Source organism: Lagenorhynchus albirostris, chromosome 4 (assembly GCF_949774975.1).
Source record: "Lagenorhynchus albirostris chromosome 4, mLagAlb1.1, whole genome shotgun sequence".
Classification (NCBI taxonomy): Eukaryota; Metazoa; Chordata; class Mammalia; order Artiodactyla; family Delphinidae; genus Lagenorhynchus; species Lagenorhynchus albirostris.
Genome location: NC_083098.1, coordinates 134,075,094 through 134,096,396, shown reverse-complemented (window position 1 = coordinate 134,096,396; position 21,303 = coordinate 134,075,094). Strand labels below are relative to the sequence as shown.

At 38.2% G+C, this 21,303-nt stretch overlaps 1 protein-coding gene across 1 annotated transcript in view; it reads right to left on the bottom strand.

The window, feature by feature from the left end:
* The window catches only part of INTU (inturned planar cell polarity protein), a 71,819-nt gene that overhangs the window by 43,048 nt on the left and 7,468 nt on the right, over positions 1-21,303 (bottom strand). The window contains exons 2-3 of the mRNA XM_060147435.1: positions 15,141-15,679; positions 4,527-4,612 (exon numbers count right to left, since the gene is read on the bottom strand). Of these exons, the coding sequence (XP_060003418.1) occupies positions 4,527-4,612; positions 15,141-15,679 (625 nt within the window). The remainder of the gene's footprint in view (positions 1-4,526; positions 4,613-15,140; positions 15,680-21,303) is intronic.

Genomic DNA, 21,303 nt, shown 5'->3' with positions numbered 1-21,303 from the left:
GGGGAGGCTGTCAGAATCTGAAGCAGCTCCAGAGCCAGACCACACTCTCACTTCTGCCCCATGGTCTGCACTCTCTCTCACAACTTCTGCGTTGCTCTCCATGTGTCTGATCTTTTCTCCTTTCTGGCAGATGCTCTGAATATTCCTTAGTCAAAACTCTGAAGGAATTGAGTCTACGTGGCTCAGCAAATTCTCTCTCTTCCATCCTCCTCTTCCGGGTGATCTCACAAGATTACTCAAGACAAAACTTGGAAGGCATCTTGGACTCCGCTCTCTCCTGCAGGAAGTACTGTCCTCTTTACTTCCCATACTTTAAAATCTAATCTACTCCTTTTCCTCCATATCCACAGCAAGGCCTTTGCTCTTCTCTTCTGGCCTTCACCCCTTCTCTTCTGAACTACTGGAAAGCTGACCACCTGGTTTCCCAACCTCCAGTCCCACCCAGAGGGATACATTCCTAAATGCAAATCTGATCACATCAGTCTTCTTCTTTAAAACACTGACATAGCTGGTGACTTCTGGGTTCTGAGAATAAAAAAAACACTTACAAATACTTTTTTTAAAAATTTGCCTATTTCCTAATCTTTCCACAATATATATGAGCACCACTTTTTGTGGAACAAAGAAATAATAAAAGTTAAAATATGCTACTCAAATGTCATCTCCTTTAAGAAGCCTTTTCTCCTCTCTCTTAGGCCTAAGAAGTACTTGAAAGCTGAGAGTATAAGATGAATGTTCTGCAGGCTGATCTCCCAGAAAAGGAGTTGGTTTCCTCCAAAGTTCCAGGAAACACGGTGATGGCCCAGGGCTTAATGCAATCAATCCCGGTCAACTGCAATGTTTGGACCCAAGTTTCTTGATCAAGCCAGGGGAGGGGATGGCATAACTGCATCATTATGTGCTTGTTGAATAAATGAGTGAACAGAGCTGTGACAACAGGTCAAGGTCACAAAAGTCAGTAATTAGAAAAGTACTTGCACCTTTGTTCTTGTCATTTTGAATTTTTAAAACATTTTTTTTTAAACCCACAACTTCTTATTCAAAAAATGTTAAACCTACGGAAAGTTGCAAGGTGTGTACGATTATGCATATATTTCTCACGCAGTTTCAGCAATTTTTAACATTTTGCCACATTTGCTTCCTCCCACTCTTCTCGCTTGTGTGACTCCCCTCTCCTTCCATCCTCACCCTCTCTCTCTATTTAAAAAAAATTTTTGCCTGAACTACCTGAGAATTATTTGCAGCTATTTTAATGCTTCATTGCTAAGTACTTTAGTCCATGTCTCCTAAGGATACAAAACCAAATACAATTATGATACTTAAGAATTTTAATATTAAACACAATACTATTCTCTAGTAAAGGCTGTATTCAAATTTCCCCAACTATCCCAATACAGCTGTTCCTAAGTGCACTACAGGATCAATAAAGGATTAGTCACTGCATTTGGTTGTATGTTAGTTCAGTCTGTCTTAGTCTAAAACAGTTGTCCAGCCTTTTTTTCTTTCATGACATTAACATTTTTGAAGAATCTAAGATGATTGTTTTGCAGAATCTTAAAACCTGGCTTCAAAAGAAATGATTTGGGCTCTTTGTGCCTCATGTAGTATATAGGCTTTGCCTCTGGATTTCATCCTGGTGTTCTGAAACTATTTATAACAGAACTTATTTAAAATTCAAACACAGAACTGTAGAGTTGGAATGGGGCTCAGAGATTTATTCTCTCAAATCCCCTCTGATTATAAATGAGGAAACTGAAACCCAGAAGAGTTTGGAAACTTGCTCAGAGCGAGGTTTAAAATAGAGATCTGCCCTCCTTCTCCTCAGTGACCTTTCTACCACATTATACTCTCCTCCAGGGCATCTTCTGTTGGATGACAAGAAGGCTTTCAGGCTATTTTTATACTCTAAGTTTAAAATGTTACTGTTGGCTATTTCCAAATTTAAATGTTAAGTCTGCTAAGGTATTCTTTATAAACCAGCATTCCTCTCCCCTTATTGCTTGCATAAGGGTTTCAAATGCCATAGACACAAACCAGGTAGAACAGCTTTTTCTGAGACAAGTCCACTGCAGTTAGTTCTGGCCCAACAAGAACAAGGGGATGCAGACACAAAGATCCACCCAGGTTGTGTGTGAAATGGGAGTATCACGCTCTGGAGTCAGTTTCAGTTCTAGCTCTGAGTTATTAATTCTGCACCCTTGGACAAATCATTAACTCTCTCTCAGATTTTTTTTTCTCATGTATAAAACAGGAATACAAATGATCAGATTCTTACAGACTGTTATGGGGAACAAATGAAATTATCAAAGGGAATGCTATTAGCAAAGCACTGACACACTTGATGGCACATACAAACACTAGTTCCCTTCCCAATTCTCAGGTTGTATATAGTCAAAATCCCCTTGAAATTGCAGTAGGAAGGCAAGGCCGTGCTGGAGTACAACATACTCTCTCAATAGGCTAATTCCAACTCACAACAGTTTTTCTTCTGTCTTTAAAACAAATTGCTGTTTCCTCATTTCTGCACAAGATGTAAGAATTGGCACTTAAGAGCCATGTTGTTAAAAAAATATATAAAATAAACATAAATATATATACAAATACATATATTTGTGTGTGTGTGTGTGTGTGTGTGTGTGTGTGTGTTTAAGCACAGAACCACATTTAATGCAGTTGTAAGGCAAACCAGGCAGACAGCAGATACACTGCTATTTCACGCTTAATGAGGACATGGAAATGGTGGATGAAATTGGTCCAAAAATATTTAAATCATTATTTCTTTTTCTTCTTTTTCTGCCAAGGGTGCATAGCTGAATTTACAAATGTTAATTAAATATAAGTATAATGTGACTCCACTGGAAACATAATTCTTTTTTTGAGGACAGAACAGATGTGGTTGAACTTTGGTAGTACTGACAGGACACCTGCCACTGACATAGGCAAGAAAGGAGGAGCCCTCACTTGGGGCTGATACGCAGCCAGTTTACTTGGGTGACACTGTTTCAGTCATTAAAATACTGTGATTCTTCATTACTGACTGGCAAACAGCTGCTGTCTGGACCCCTTAAGGTGCCCTAGTACCTTGGCCCATCCCTGTTCCTCCCCTCATCTAGCAACTAAAGGGGATACCAGCACACCCTACTGAAGCACTATGTCCGCCTGATTGCTATTATTTCACACAGCACCCCACCTCCATCCCCATCTCTCTATCCACTCCTAGACATTGCTAGTCACTGGCTACCACAGTTATTCTAGCACTTTCATTTTGCATTTCTGAAGATAGCTAAAGTTACAGAGCATCTGTGTGTGTGTGTGTTTGTGTGTGTGTGTGTGTGTGTGTGTGTGTGTGTGTGTGTGTGTTAAGAGAAGGAAGTAAACATAACAGGAGTCTTTTTTCTTAGAAAACAAGAAATCTCATAATGGGTCCTATTATTTCAGAATCTCAAATCAGATGCAGATATGATTCTGATTTATCAGGCATTCTGTTCTTCATCCTGATCAATCTGAAACTTGCTTCATCCTCTCACTGCCTGATGGAGTCTCTAACCTGTCTAAAACATATCACCGTCCCTACCCCTCGAAAGAGAGAAAGCCAATTCCTGATGATAACAAGAGCAGAACATTCTTAAACAGGAGGTATAGCATTTTAAAAATACATCTAACCGAGGATGGATCTAGAGACTGTCATACAGAGTGAAGTAAGTCAGAAAGAGAAAAACAAATATCGTATACTAACGCATGTATGTGAAACCTAGAAAAATGGTACAGATGAACCGGTTTGCAGGGCAGAAGTTGAGACACAGATGTAGAGAACAAACGTATGGAAACTGAGGGGGGAAAGTGGCAGGGGGTGGTGGTGGTGGTGTGATGAATTGGGAGATTGGGATTGACATGTATATACTGATGTGTATAAAACTGATGACTAATAAGAACCTGCTGTGTAAAAAAAAAATTAAATTTAAAAAAACAAAACTAAAAAAGAAAAAATACATCTAATGACATAAAAATGTCATCTGTAATACAAAATGTCAATGCTTAGAGAATCAAAATAACTTATTATGAAAGAGATTTATTTTTACCTACAAGGAATGAAAAATAATTCATTAAGCTAAAAGCTCAGGAGTAAGGCTAAACTAGATAACAAAAAAGAAAAAAAATCAAGAAAATAGTATAGCATTTAAAATAAACAAAACCACAATAAAAAAATTTATAGCAATTATGATTTTACTAAGTGAGAACATAGAAAATTCCATGACTATTTTAAATGGCTTTTCTAGGAATTGGATTTTCATCAGCAGGTATGGTACTTATAATGGCAAGTTGGTCATTATGTATGTTATTATTGTTCTTGTAGATATTTCTCTCTTTTTGGAACAATCTCTAAGAGCTAAAATTTTAGAAATATCCTAGCATGTTAAGTATAACTCGCCCATTATACATGACTATTTTCAGAATTTCATAAAAAGATAGCACAAAAACTTATTTCATGTAATTCATCATAAAACACAGAAAAAGAATGTCCACACCTGCATAGGTCCAGGAATGCAAGATAGAACTCTCTCTATGTTCTCAGAGGTCACATCTACATCGTTCACGGCAACAAGGACATCACCTGAAAACAGAATCACAATAAAAGACAGTTGTGTGAGTATCCAAAATGGAAAAAGATCTAGAATTGGAACATTATAAAGCAACTATTCTGATCTTCAAAGTACAATGGAAAATGTGGTACAGACATTCAGGGACTTGTTCAAGGTTATAAAGTTCATTAGTGGCAGAACTAATCTCCCACCCCACTCTTTCTTAAACTGTAACACAGCCCAACATTGCACCATAACTTAATACAACCTATGAATATTCAAAGAGATGAATATTCTCATTTTTGATACAATTGGGAGAATTACATAAACCCAAGGGACAAATGGAAAATTTGTAGCCAAATATTGCAATTAACAAAATTGAATCTAACCACTTAGACTCACAGTAAAAAAAAATGCAGCTGACATTTTAATTAAATCCATGTGGTATATCATAACTCAATATGCTGTGCATTCACTGTTATTACTGATATGTGCCTACACACGTCTTTGTTTCAAAAGCCCCCAACCGCAATAAAACCTATAGCATGTTTCGGTAAAAAAATCTCCTTTTCCATGGCTTTTCTTTAAATGTGTATATTATCAAATCAGGTGGCTTTAATAAAGATCAGTGTTAAAATGGAAATTTACTTTCACAACATAAAGGTAATATCTAAACACCAGTCAGTATATTAATAGAAATACACATACCAAGGTTATTTTTTCTCCTCATTCCCATCATTAGGAAATTGATTAAATAATTCATACTCATCCATTCATTAGTTTATCCAACAAATACTTATTGAGCATCTGCTGTATGCCAGGCACTGTTCTAGGCACTGCAGATAGAGAATTGAACAAAACAGACAAAAAACTCTACTCACATGGAGCTTAATACTCTTTGGGGAAGACAGATAATAAATATATATTGATATATATAGACAAAATAGTGTTGGTAGACAATTCTCCATTGGTCTCTCATATTTTCGTATATCTTAAAAGCCAAGACACTGAAAGTCTGTGTTCTGGATTATCTTTTCAAGATTGTCTGTATAGTGAACAGCTTTGGATGAGATAGTGTCTCCCTCCAGAGCAAACGTACAGTATAATAACAGCAAAAAAAAAAAAAAAAAAAGTACTGTATAAAATATATTAACAATATCTTATTGTTAATAATTGTTCTTTATAAAAGATTTAAGTTCCCTAAGCTCCAAGTTCCTGTCCTTTAATGCAACCCACTATGTGTGTACGGGTCACCTGGCCCTTTTCATGATGCCCTGTGGGAATGAGGGTTGGGGAACAGGTGAAACTGCCATTACTTTAGCTACTGCTATTCCTCACCACCCCCCGTCCCTTCATTCCTTGCTCTCCCTGATGTGTATCATATGGGAAAGGGGCTAAATGCAGAGTGAGCATGAGTTTCTTAGGCCAGCCCTCTGAAAGCCTGCAATGACCTACACTAGGTTCAAATGCTCAAGAGATGCTATTCAGTTGAGAGTTCCTCAGGTTTGGGCACCAAGCCTTATATGATGGTCCGCTGTTGCAGCACTTTGAGCAACCTGGTAACTTTTCTTAAAAGAATTTTGAAATGTATAGAAATATCGAATCACTATGTTGTGTAACAGGAACTAACATAGGGTGGTAGGTCAATTATACTTCCAAAATAAACAAACAAACTCACAGAAAAGAAATTGGATTTGTGGTTACCAGAGGTGGGGGAGGAGAGAAGAGGGGAATTGGATGAAGGTGGTCAAAAGGTACAAACTTCCAGTTATAAGATAAGTAAGTACTAGGAATGTAATGTACAACATGATCAATATAATTAACACTGTTGTCTGTTATATAACAAAGGTGTTAAGAGAGTAAATCTTGAGTTCTCATCACAAGGAAAAAAATTTTTTTTCTACTTCTCTAATTTTGTATCTATATGAGATGATGGAGGTTCACTAAACTTACTGTGGTCACCATTTCATGATGTATGTAAGTCAAATCATTACGCTGTATGCCTTAAATTTACTGCTGTATGTCAATTATATCTCAGTCAAACTGGAAGAAAAGAGTAAGAACTTGCAAACTAAAATAAGCTTCCAACTTCAACTTGGAAAAATGAAAAAGCAACATACTCCCCTAATTATTTTTAAATAAGATATTAAACAAGTGTACTATATCAAATTATTTATAGCTATCATGAGTTTAAAAAGGAAGGAAGGGGACTTCCCTGGTGGCACAGTGGTTAAGACTCCGCACTCCCAATGCAGGGGGCCGGGGTTCAATCCCTGGTCAGGAAACTAGATCCCACATGCATGCTGCAACTAAGAGCTCATATGCTACAACTAAGGAGCCCACCTGCTGCAACTAAGACCTGGTGCAACCAAATAAATAGATAGATAAATAAATAAATAAACATTTTTTAAAAAAAGGGAGGGAGGGAAAGAGAGACAGAGAGAGAGATTGGGAGGGAGGGAGGTGAACACAATATAGAAGTACTGATGTATTGATAAAACAAAATCCCTTCTGGACTGTACCAACCATGAGTTCTACTGTCTATAGATTATTCTATCCTCAGGACACCTAAATGGTGAAAAGATTTAAACCTTGCTCCTTTAAACTAAAACTCCATTGGATAATGTCCCAAATGACTCTTTGTTTTTTTTCCCCTCCAAACCCTAATGAATACAGTTCTGTAGTTGAGTGTTGTAGGAAGTATCATCTAAAAGCATCATGTCCAACAAACCTCTAAAAATAGGAGACATGTATCATCACAAAAGATATGAAAATAAATTTTAGAACAAGTGTAGTATATACACAATATTTCTAAATGTTTAGTAGAAAATTGTCTCTTTCTATAAAAGAAATGGTACATCCACTTCTCATTTTCCAGATACTTGCTTTCCTCACATTTTTCTGAGCCCCTCTGTGAGGTGACTCAGAGATGGCAGGCTTCCTGGATATCACATCACTGCAGTGGACAGCCTGCATTCCAGGAAAGTTCTTTCTCAACAAGTGCATGGGAGTCATTAGTATGCAGGGTTCCATTTCAAAGGCTGAAAGGAAATGAACTGCATGAATTGATTTGAATTGTTAAATAAGAAATAGTCTGAGAATTATTGATGGGTAGAAGTAAGAGGGAAAATCTATCAAGTTTATCAAGAGATTTCATTCAAGAATCAAATAAAACATAAAGGGGGAGATCAGTTTATCAAAATGCTTAAGTAAATCCCTTTGGGTGATTGGGCTTTTTCTTTGTTTTGTTTAATTACATTTTCTAAATGGTCTACCATAAGCATATATTATTACTACTGCAAAGAGAAAAAAATTAAAACTCACACACACCGTGGTAGGCAGAATAACTGTCCTCCAAAAATGCCCACACCCTAATCTCTGAAATCTGTGAATATGTTACTTTACATAGCTAAAGAGACTTTTCAGATGTAATTAAGGATCTTGAGATTGGGAGATTATCCAAAAGAGCCCAATGTAATTACAGGGCCTTTATAGGAAGGAGGCAGGAAAACCACAGAGTCAGAGAAAGAGAGACATGGAGATACCACGCTGTTGGCTTTGAAGATGAAGGGACCACAAGGCACGGAATGCAGGTGGCCTCCAGCAGCTGGCCAAGGAAAGGGGTTCTCCCCTGCAGCCTCCAGAAGGAATGCAGCATTGTGGATACATTGATTTTAGTGCAGGAAGACGCATTTTAGACTTCTGACCTCCAGAACTGCAAGATGATAAATTTGTGCTGCTTTAAATCACTAAGTCTGTGGTACTTTGTCACAGCAGCAATAGAAAATTAATATACCCGCTTAACAGAACAAAGCAACTTTGGCTAAGCACCAAGTGAGAGTCAGGGACCATGAATGCTAAAGAATAGAAGGATATACAAGGTACACTTGGCAGTCATTGGAAAAAGAATAAATCAGTCTTGTTAGAATCTGGTATTTACATACAAGAGGACTAGGAAATAGGTATGAGACAGTGGGGTGGGATCAGATTGTGCATTTAAATTGATCATTTAGGGACTTCCCTGGTGGCGCAGTGGTTAAGAATCCGCCTGCCAATGCAGTGGACACAGGTTTGAGCTCTGGTCCGGGAAGATCCCACATGCCACGGAGCAACTAAGTCCGTGTGCCACAACTACTGAGCCTGCGCTCTAGAGCCCACGAGGCACAACTACTGAAGCCTGCATGCCACAACTACTGAAGCCCGTGCGCCTAGAGCCTGTGCTCCGCAACAAGAGAAGCCACTGCAATGAGAAGCCCGCGCGCCGCAACAAAGAGTAGGCCCCGCTCGCGGCAACTAGAGAAAGTCTGCGCGCAGCTAGAGAAAGCCCGCGCACAGCAACGAAGAACCAACACAGCCAAAAAAAAAAAATAAATATACATAAATAAATAAATAGATCATTTAAATTAAGCTGAATTTGACTTCAGAGGGGAAAGCATATGGTTTTTGAAACATAGTTACATACTGCCATTTTATACATTCAAGTTAATGCATTTACTGACAAATTCTTAAGTTTTGAGAGAATAAAAATTATTGTATTTTTTTAACTTCAATATCAATCCCTCAACTATAACATGTAAGCACTAAACCAGAGAAAATTAAGGTCCCTCCCAACCTACCATTTTAGAATTCCTTGAATAAGGATAGCTCATCTACTGTAACTACCATTCAGAATATTAAGTAAAACATCACATTCTCTGAAGATGATGGATAAGAAACTATTTCTCATTAAAATAGAAAATAATATTGCAGAAATGTTGTAAAAATTATTGATAGCTATAAATTATTGATGGCATTATAGCCATGATTGTTTCTGCAAATTATTTTTAGTCTTTACATTTGTTCACACAAATGAGGCATCAAGGATTTTTTTCCTTTTAAACTTCTCAAGTAATAAGAATTTTTATGCTGGTATACAGTGTTTAGAATTACAATTTTAATAGTCAAACAACATACAAATTTATTAAATTATAATTTAAATAATCAGACCCTTGGTTTGACATTTTCATGCTTTTTATTATTATTAAAGAATGCTCAAATAAATGTTTTCGTGCACATAGCTTTTCCTGTTTTTACATCTAGGGTCAGCAAACTTTTTCTGTAAAGGGTCAGATCAGTAAATATTTTAGGCTCTGCAGGCCATATGGCCTTTGTCGCAACTCCTCAACTCTGATACTGTAGCTTCAAAGCAGCAATAAACAAATGAATGTGGCTATGTTCCGATAACATTTTACTTATGAACACTGATATCTGAATTTCATATAATTTTCATATGTCATAAAATATCACTCTTTTGATTTTTTTTTTAAAAACCATTGAAAAAGGTTAAAACCATTCTTGGTTTGCTGACTGTACAAAAATGGGGGGTGGGCCTGATTTGATCTGCTGGCTGCGGTTTGCAGATGTGTTTTAGATTACTTCTTTAGGACAAATGTCTCAGAATGAATTAACTGGGTTAAACAGTACATGGTGGTAGTTTAACACTTATTTCCCAATCACATTTTGAAAGGATTAAATCATTTCTTTCCATTTTTGTTTCAAAGAGAAATCTTTTGGCACTTTCCCCACCCATTCAAGTGAGCAACCTGGCACACCCATTCAAGTGAGCTCTGTGAATGGAATTCACAACCCATGGGTCTCAGCTGTATCACTGACTGGCTGTCTGCTCTCGGGTAAGTCATGCGATTCCTCTGGTGCTCATCCGTAGGGGGAAGTAACAACCAGACGCTCTCAACAAAGGCCTAAAAACTCTAAAATACTGTCTTTCCAGTGAACACACTGCTTCAGTGTCTTTCTTTTACTAGTGGTTCAAGTACCATGGGGAGAAGTATGGGGAAAAAATGACGTGCGAGAGGAGAGACAAACAAGTAGAGTTATTTTCATTAAGAAGATCAAAATGTTACACCTATTAGAGGAGAAAATAAAAATGTATACCAAGTAATAGTCTGCAAAACATTAGAGAATAAAACCATGCGTTATGTGTTCATAAAAACCAAATCTGTCTTTTCAAAAGAGCACTTCAGATATTTTAATTGGAAATAACCAAAATGTCCATCAACAGTGGAATGGAAAAATAAATAGTATGTATTCATACAACGGAATACTACATAGTGAGAACATGGTTATTTCTCATAGATTATAAGCTAAAGAAAATATAATAGAAACAAGAGAATACACACCATACACTTTCATATACATGAAGTTCAAGAAGAGGCAAAATCAACTCTGTTGATAGAACAGTTCTGACTTTTAAAAGATTACCTTTGGGAGGGGGTACTGACTAGGAGGATGTACCATGGAGGCTTCTGGGTACCAAAAACATTCTATATCTTGACCTGGGTGGTAGTTACACAGGGACAAACATATGTCAAAATTTACTGAGTATACATTTAAGACTTGTGCATATTATGGGTCATACCTCAATTAAAATGATTTTTTTAAAGTGAATCCAAAAATACTTCCAAAATTTTTTAAAATTTAAAAGAGAAACTTAGCACAAGTATTATACAAATCTCTTTAGTGATCACAGGTGAGAACATTAGAAGTTGACACGAAAAGAGCTTGAAATAAAAACTTTGTTTATTCTTCATCAGAAAAAGTTTCCAGGGGTATGTGTGTCTAGAATATTAATGTGGGGACTTCCCTGGTGGTCCAGTGGGTACAACTCCATGTTCCCAATGCAGGGGGGGTCTGAAGTCGATCCCTGATTGGGGAACTAGATGTCACATGCATGCTGCAACTAAGAGTTCGCATGGCGCAACAAAGATCCCGCATGCCGCAACTAGATCCCGCATGCCGCAACTAAGACCCAGCGCAGCCAAAATAAATAATTAATTTTAAAAAAAGAATATCAATGTGTAATTTCTCTAACCCTATCCTTCCCAATCCTCAAAAAAACATCTAGTTTAAAATGACCAAAAAAAGGGTAATCTTGAAGACAAAAATAAATCACTGAGATGATATGCAGTTTCTAGGATGTAGATAAAAGGGGAACTTCTATTTGTTCTGGACTGAGTCAGAGGCTGGCTACAGGTAGTCCAGGAGCTATCAACGGTCAAACTTTAACAGAAATGCAAAAATAGAAATATAAAAAATAAACATGCAAGACCTTGGCAGCAGGAACAGCAAAAATGGCACCAAAAAAGGTAGCAAGACCCCCAAGAATCCAGCAAAGAAGAATGAGAATAGAACAGAGTTCTGCTGTCATAAAAGGAAAGAAGAGTCACCCGTCTCACTGTGCTGGTCAAGGGACTTTAGTCAACAGTGGGTCACCCTCCAGCCAGACAACAGCGGAAGTCACCCTGAGCAAACTGCATTGACCCGGACAAAGCATTCATGATCTTCCTACCTGTGGGGTGACTGCAGTGTGAAATGTCGCTATGAAAGAAGCGAGTGAGAAATTACCACCACAGAAGCACCTTGTGCGATTAGCAAACCCACCATGACATTAAAATCATCCATTCTTGCAAATGGGTATGAACACATACCCAACTTGGAATAGGATTTCTGATCTTGATAAACAAGAGCATCTGCTCGATGAAGTATTCAAGGACGAAGTCTCTTTCCTAACAGCGATTTATATCTCTGCTCTAAGGGGCATAAGATAATATTCATTATTTATAAGCTTAACACCTGTGACTGCTCAGAGACTTTTTAAAAAATTAATGCTGAAAAAAAATCATCCATTCTTTAGTCCCAAAATTATATAATTAAAAAATATGGAACATAATCAAAAAATTAAAAACTTAGAAAAGTAGAGATAACAATTACCCATAATGCCCCCACCCTAATCCAACACTATTAGCATTTTGCTGTATTGATATTAACTTCTAATTGTTTTCCCTGCATGTATTCTTTTTTTACATGGTTTATTCATTCATTCAGTAAATGTTTTTGAGGGCTTATTATGAGCCAACCATTTTGCTACGCATCAAAGATGAAATAATCATTTTATTCCGACAAATTTCCTTTCTACTTATTAGTAAATCATAATCTTTTCTATTACAAAATTGAACTCATGAGCCTCATTTTTCTAACTTTTTATTGCTATTTAATACACATGCAGGAAAGTGCATAAATTGTAGTACAACACAATGAATTATCACAAAGTGAATGCATCCATGTTACCACACTCAGGTTAAAAGGTAGACTACTAGCATCTTGTGTATCTTTAAATTACTTTAATGATAAACAGTAGGACCACCCTGGTAGTCTTCCTCTCTCTGGTTCATTCTCTTTCCTCCCATACAAATGGTGCAAAGACCACGGCCAGAGGTAACTGCCATTCCTAGAAGGTTCAGCAGACTGGAGTATCAGGGGAAAGGAAATATGGAATAGGAGGCTCACTGGTCATAACCACCACTCTGTTAGGTTTCAAGAGAAAAGGGTAAAAAGAATTTTAGAGATCCGTCTATAACTCGGTCCAAATAGGCATTCCAAGCAGAAGCCCCAGGTGAGTATAAGGAGAATGTGTAGCCGAGGTTTCCCAGCATGTGGGATCATACAGTTATGGTGGTGGGCAACAACCAGGCAGGATTTCATAAGCAGGAATTCTGGTCTCCTTTGACAGAACTAACAGAACAAACCTTAGAGATATTTTAGTCCAATTCTGTAAGTTGACAAAAAAGGAAGGTGAGGACCTGAGAGAATGTAAGTATGCATTAGCTCCTGTTCCAGTTACCTATTACTGCATAAGCAATCACCCAAAAAACTCAGTAGCTTCAAACAACAACCATCCTTTGCAACTATGTGTGGAGATGGATGTTAACTAGACTTACTGCAGTGATCATTTCAGAGGATAAACAAATATAAAATCATTATGTTGTATGCCTGAAACTAATGTAATGTAATATGTCAATTATATCTCAATAAAAAAAAAAAAAAAACGAAAGAAACAACCACCACCATTTATTGTCTCTCCCAGTTCTGGGGTTGATGGGGCTCAGCTGAGGTTATCACTCAGGGTTCCTTGTGTAGCTGCAGCCAGATGGTTGAGGCAGGGGTTACCCGGACGGCTTCTTCACTCACGTCTGATGGCTGTTCCTGAGCGTGGCTGGGGCCTCAGCTGGGGCTATCAGCCAGAATGCTACGACTCAGGGCCTCTTCAAGTGGCCTGGCCTTCCTCACAGAATGGGGACAGGCAGAAGGTGCATCCCCTTTTATAAGCCCACTCCTTAAGTCTGTGTGTACAGTACCAATTAAGCTGTAGTCACAGACCCACCCAGATTCAAGGCCAGGGCAGTGGGGCACAGAGACACACACACATACCACAACTCTCCATGGGAGGAGTATCAACATCACGCTGTAAGAAGAGAATGTGGAGATCTTGTTGCAACCATGTGGAATACACGCTTTGCACAGATGCCCTTCCTACAGGGTTCCTCCCTGCAAACCTTATCGTGGCACTTATCACACTGTGGGAAACTGTCTGCTTATTTCTGACACTACGTGAGCTCCACTACAGCATAAGCTCCTTAGGAGGAGTTACTGGATCATTAGAGTAATCTTCGTGCTCCTGGCATTTAGCAGGTGCTTAAAAAATTATCTAATGAATCAATGAACAAACAAAAAATCTGGACTTAAAGAAATATTTTGAAATGTTTCTAAAGAATCTATAAAAGTTCCTTTATCAAAATCTCTCAGGCTGGATCAACTTAAGACCATCAGCTTGGAGAACTGTTACTACCTGTAAGTTTTGTTAACAACATATACTCATCTTTAACTACTCTATCTTTAGGTAAATAATCTATCTCTAGGTAACTAGTCTATCTCTAGGTAACTAACCTATCTCTGGGTAACTAATCTATCTGTGGGTAACTAGTCTATCTCTAGGTAGCTAATCTATCTCTGGGTAGGGTAATCTATCTCTGGGTAATGAATCTATCTCTGGGTAACTAATCTATCTCTAGGTAACTAATCTATCTTTGCTACTAACTCAAACATATCCAACAGCTTAAAATGTATCAGCAACACAAAATGCTCATCTTAACATATATTCAGAATAACTTGTGGATTTCTTATTTTCCCCTCAAAATTGGTGGGATATTTTATGACAAGCGCCCTTAAAAGGAAATTTACGTATAACACCAATGTTGCTACATATGCCATAGGAAACAGTTTAAAACTACTCCAAGAACTCAGGGCACTTAAGTGCAAATATACAATTTTAAAGTATTTTTATTCATAAATTATATATTTTTGTATCATGTTATTGGATATAGGTCATTCAAACCTAAATTATCACTGTACAGTTAACTTTTCTTTTTCTTGTCAGCAAAGAAAACCAAGATGAAATAAAATTATATAAAAACTTGAAAATTAGTTAAGCTGTTCCCTGGCCTAACAAGGCACACATGTGTATTCAAGGCACTAAAGTGCTTGTCTTAAGAATGCTGTGCATTGCAGTACACAATCCTTCCAACTTCACTACTGTCCCAAATATCGTCAGGCAGTCCTTTATTGGTTGAGACACTGGGTATAATTCTGTTTTGATCACTTTCCTCACAAAGCAGCATCAACCATTAACCCTGCAAACAAGGACTGATGCTCACGAGCAGGACTTACCAATTAATATCTGACCACTCTTCATAGCAGATCCTCCTGGCAGCAGGCCATGGACCACAAGCTTCTCTCCACTGCCCTGTTTTCCACTTCTTCTCCAGCTCCACTTGGTCTGATGGATAATCCCAATCAGTACTTCCAGAAGCTTGAGCTGCTCTTTGGCTTTGGTGACGGTTAGCTTTTTGGGGTTCACGTAAACGTTCACATCTTTGTACCGCTGTTGGACAACAACTCCTGTTTTCTGATTGGACTGATGCTTTAGAATGGATACTGGCCCACTGGCATTGCTATTTTTTTTATTATAGCGCTTGGGTAAAAGTTTTTTACTTTTTAAAATCTTGGTAAACCGCCTGAGTTTGGGTTCATACTTTTTTCCTTCTTTGTAATCATCCTCTTCAATAATAATCTCGTTTTCGCTGAACCTGACATGGTTCACAGTAGGTGTCTCAGGAAGAAGGCTTTCTTCTTCATCCTCACTCAACTCCAAATAAAATAGCTCTCCATTCTTCTGCACACTGTCCAGCCATTCAGGCTCCAGGTCACTGTGAAAAAGAGAAAAGATAATCTAAATCGCAGCCAAACATGGGAAAAACAGTTATGCCTTTCCGGCAGGCGGGTGAGGGTAGGGGTTGGGGTGCGGGGAGACGGGAAGGGTGAAAGTTCTTTGATTATTTCAGAGTCTCCTCACTGATTCTAATTTATTGTGAGCATCAACATTATTTCCTGTAGAATGGTTTTTGTAGAGCCTTGAAGAACTGGGGTTGGAGGAGATGGAATCAAAATGGCATAGTGATAGAAAAGAAAGCAAATTAAAAAAGAGATGGCCCCCTTCTAGAATCTAAGGTTCTATTTTGTTTTTTAAATTTAATTCAGTCCCTGTGTGGTTACTGTTCACTTTAGACAATTTCACTGGACAATGATTTACATTAGTAGTTGATTATACAATTATATCCACAGATGTGAGACATTCAGAAATTGCACATAAAAACATCCTATTTGCAAAGAAATTATTCAGCATGGCTGACACGTTAAAACAAAAGTGAAAGTCTACCAGTATTAAAAGACTTTGTTTATATAATAAGTTTTCAAAAAAGGAACATTCACCCACCATGAACTAAAATCTTTGCTGAAAACAACTAGTTTGTAATCACAGTTAATAATAATCACTTCTGTAGCCTATAATTTCATAAAATTCCTTTTAATGAATAATTGTAGTAAGAAGAGTAAACCACACATGACATGATATTTAACTGGGAAATAGGCCTTTGAAAAAAACAAAATTATTATTATTAAAATGATTCAAAGAGCATTAAAAAACAAAAATACCCATCTTAGGGTAACAGACCTAACCACAAACTCTACCCTGTTCAATGTTACGAACAGTTTACCTTTCAAACTGCTATTCTTTAAAGCAAAACTGGTTACAGTGGAAGAACTAACATGTGGAGAGACTTTTCAGAAACATGAGCTGTAATATCCTGGCACGTTATAATTTGTGTTCTAATCATTCAATCAGTTAGAAGACATCTGTTTTAGACAGATGTCTAAAACAGACAGAAGACATCTGCAGTGTTTATTAGCAATCCTGGTTCTTTTAACTTAAAAGTCAAGTGTGTCATTCTAAATACTGTGAAAATTCATCCAAAAAATGCACTATTCTATTAATCAGAAACTAACCACTATGCTGGTCTGTAGTTGGTAATTAACATAGAATTTTCAACTATATATGAATGGTTAAAAAAAAAGGCATAACTATCCCCAGATATCAAAACTAACATTTCTTTGGCACTTGCTGGTTCCCAGTGTATGGCATCATTTTAGGCACTTAGCACCACTTACTGTGGATTATTCACCATTATCAGTTGTTTTGACTATATCTGTCTGTACCTGCAGAAATCAGTATTTAATATCTCTGTAGTTTTACTCTGATGAGTCTAAATAACTGTGTCCCCACCATAAAAAATTTAGATAACAATGTACCGTAATTTAAAATGGCACAGGGACTTCCCTGGTGGCCAGTGGTTAAGAATCCATCTTGTAATGCAGGGGACGCTGGTTCAATCCCTGGTCAGGGAACATGCCACAGGGCAACTAAGCCCACACGCCACAGCTAGAGAGACCGTGTACCACAACTACAGAGCCCACATGCTACAACTAGAGAGAAGCCCACATAGTGCAAGGAAGAGCCTGCGCATTGCAACAAAAAATCCCGCCTGTCACAACTAAGACCCGACGCAGCCAAAAGATAAATGAATTAATTATTTAAAAAATAAAATGGCACAATGAAAATATCATAATTAAACACAATTACTTATGAAGATATATATTAATTAGAAAAATGAATGAAATTTACTTGCTTTATAATCTCACCCTTTTAATATGGTCTGTTGTTCGTATGAGAGATATGTGACGCCAAAGAAACATTTTTCCCTCTCTGCTAAACATGAAGATGGTTCACCTAATTCTCTAAAATTTGGAATTTATACTTTTTTTTTTTTTTTTTTGGGTAGTGTGGTGTGGCACGCAGGATCTTAGCTCCCCACCAGGGATCAAACCCGGGCCCCCTGCAGTGGAAGTGCAGAGTCTTAACCACTGGACCACCAGGGAAGTCACTTATTCTCTAAAATATGAATGTGAAACCACTTTTTGGTTATGATTTAAAGATCCCTGCAGGTGGAGGTGCCACAGGGGGTGGCATTCAGTTGTAGAACAAATAAACAGTGCCAGGCATGGTGGACAGTACTGGAATTACAAAGATGAAAAACTCAGTTCCTTCCCTTGTCTAGTGGGGAAGAGAAACTGAGAAGGAATTCATGACAATACACATGGTAGGTGCAAAAGAGAGGTCATCCAGCTTAGCCTGGGGTTGAGGATGAGGTCAAGGGAGACTTTCTGGTAGAGGAGACCCCAGAGGTGAGTTTTAAAGCAACAAGTGTCTGGGGAGGAGGGCTTGGGGAGCTGAGGGGGAAGACAAGAAGAGAATCCCAAGCAGAAGTACCAGCACAAGCAAAGGCCTTGAGGGGTAGTCCCCATGGCCTATGTGGATAACTAAAGCTAGTCTGCGCTTGCCAGAGTGGAGGTGGTGAGGTGGGGAATGACAGGAGAAGTCTAATTTTGCAAGTTGTAATTTTGCAAGCCCTTCTGGACCCTGGCAAAGGGTTTGGGTTTTGTTGTGTAGGTAAGAGAGTATCAATGAAGAGTTTTAGGTAGAGGGGTTTACATGTTAGAAATCGCTGAATAGATCTACTTTGACAGGACAATAGAAGGAATTCAGGTGGACAAGATTCAAGATAAGAGGCCAGGGGCTGCCCTGGTGGCGCAGTGGTTGAGAATCCACCTGCCAATTCCGGGGACACGGGTTTGTGCCCTGGTCAGGGAAGGTCCCACACGTCGCGGAGCAATTAAGCCCGTGGGCCACAACTACTGAAGCCCGCGCGCCTAGAGCCCATGCTTCACAACAAGAGAAGCCACCACAATAAGAAGCCTGCGCACAACTAAGAGTAGCTCCCGCTGGCCGCAACTAGAGAAAGCCCATGCAGCAACGAAGACCCAACTCAGCCAAAAATAAATAAATTAATTAATTAAAAAAAAAAGATAAGAGGCCATTTAGGGGGCTGTTTCCGTAGTCCAAGCAAAGATGATAACTAAGGCAATTGTAGAGGAAATGGAAAGTAGGAAAAACATTTGAGAAATGCTTGAAAATCACCAGGACGTTGAGACTGATTAGATGCGATGACGAGGGAGACGAAAGAACTGGTGTTGACTAGATTTCTAGTTGGTGACTGTACTTTCATGTACACATAAGCACAGACTCATTTTATATAAATGGGCACGTAATTATCATACATTTCATTCTCCCTTCCTACCTTTCACTGACATGTTAAAAATCTGTGTTCTAAACAACAAGGTCCTACTGTATAGCACAGGGAACTACTGATATATTCAATATCCTGTGATAAAGCATAATGGAAAAGAATATGAAAAACAATATAGATATATATGTATAACTGAATCACTTTACTGTATACCAAAAATAAACATCGTAAATAAACTATACTTCAATAAAAAAATTTTTTTAATCTGTGTTCTTATAATCATATAAAACATATATAGGGTTGTTACTGTTTGTTTTGAAAAAGTGAGTGGAATCTATACATACACACACACACCCCTTTATCGTTTATCACTAAAAAAACAATTTAAAAACCTCTAATGGCAGCATGAGGGATGTAGCACATTTGGTCACCTAATGATAAGCTTTGTGTTCACTTTTTTTTGCCCCTATGGACAACAATACAGTAACCATTCTTTTTTTTTTTTTTTGCGGTACGCGGGCCTCTCACTGCTGTGGCCTCTCCCGTTGCGGAGCACAGGCTCCGGACGCGCAGGCTCAGTGGCCATGGCTCACGGGCCTAGCCGCTCTGCGGCATGTGGGATCTTCGCGGACCGGGGCACGAACCCGTGTCCCCTGCATCAGCAGGCAGACTCTCAACCACTGTGCCACCAGGGACGCCCAGTAACCATTCTTTTATGTAGGGGGATAGAGAGATAGATAGATAGATAGGTAGGTGTCTTTACCCTAAGACTATACCAATTCACATTTCCACCAGCAATGAATGAGATCCACTTTCTTAAGCTCTATATTTAAAAAATATTTCACTTTAAGCAGAAGAAATTTTTTTAAAAAGGGAGAAGTTAAAAGAAGGGAGAAAAGAGACAGGAATAAAGACAAGGAAATGAACATAGGAAACTGTAAAAGACGACAAAACATATAGTAAAAAGAAAATGACCTGAGAGGTCACAGACCTTGGTTCAAACACTGTTCTATTGAGATTTTCACTTTTCTAGGCTTTAGGTTTCCTTTTCCAGAAAACAGATTATAGCTACCTCACAGGGCTGTTATCAACAGCAAATAAAATAATGTGCCTGGCATGGTAAAGGCCAAATAAATGACAGTTCCCATCCTCTTGCACCACAGTCAGAACTGGAGAGAAACTTACACCTTTATTAGATATAGCTCCTGTACTTCTGCACTTTTCCAATCCCTAGCAATAAATGAAGATGCCTCCAATGATCTCTACTAGATTCCAGGCTAAGTGCTGGTAACATATGAACCAAAACTAGATACTGCCCTTAAGGCCACAGTTCAGGATTCCCAAAAGGTTCCTTATTCCTACTACAGGTGATTACTTCCTCTTTAGAAAAACATCAAGAGCATAACTGATTAACGTATCAGAAAGTTTAACAGAGGTGGAAAGACTGTACTCTCAAACTAGTTCTAGAATGGAGGGAGTGTATTAAAAACAACAATAAAACAAAACCGCCAACTTTTCATTGTAACTATTTATTAATAATGAAATTAATATTATATATAGACACTCTTCACTCCAGGAGATGGAGCTTAATCTTTCCTCCTCTTTAGTGTAGACTGGACTCAGTGACATGCTTTCAAAGAACAGAGTATGGAAAATGAAAAACAGTGACTTCACAGTGAAGAAACCTGGCGGACATCACCTTAACCAAGTGATCAAGGTTATGAAAAACAAGGAAGGACTGAGAAAACTACTGCAGACCAGAGGAGACTTAAGGAGACGTGATGACTAAATGTCATATGATACCCTGGAGTGGATCCGGGAACAGAAAAAGTTCATAAGTAGGGGAATGGTGAAATCTGAATAAAGTCTAGAGTTTAGTTAACAGTACTACACTAATGTTAATTTCTTAGTTTTAAAAAATGTACCCTATTTGTGTAAAAGGTTAACATCAGAGAAAAACTGGGTGAAGAATTTACAGGAATTCTCTGTACTATCTTTTCAACTTTTCTGTAAATCTAAATTTATTCCAAAATAAAATACTTTTTAAAGTTTTTTTTTAATTAATTAATTAATTTTTGGCTGCGTTGGGTCTTCATTGCTTCTCGTGGGCTTTCTCTAGTTGCGGCGAGCAGGGGTTACTCTTCGTTGCAGTGTGCAGGCTTCTCCTTGTGGTGGCTTCTCCTGTTGTGGAGCATGGGCTCTAGGCACGTGAGCTTCAGTAGTTGTGGCACGTGGGCTCAGTAGTTGTGGTGCACAGGCTTAGTTGCTCTGCTGCATGTGGGATCTTCCCGGACCAGGGCTCAAACCCTTGTCCCCTGCATTGGCAGGCAGATTCTTAACCACTGCACCAC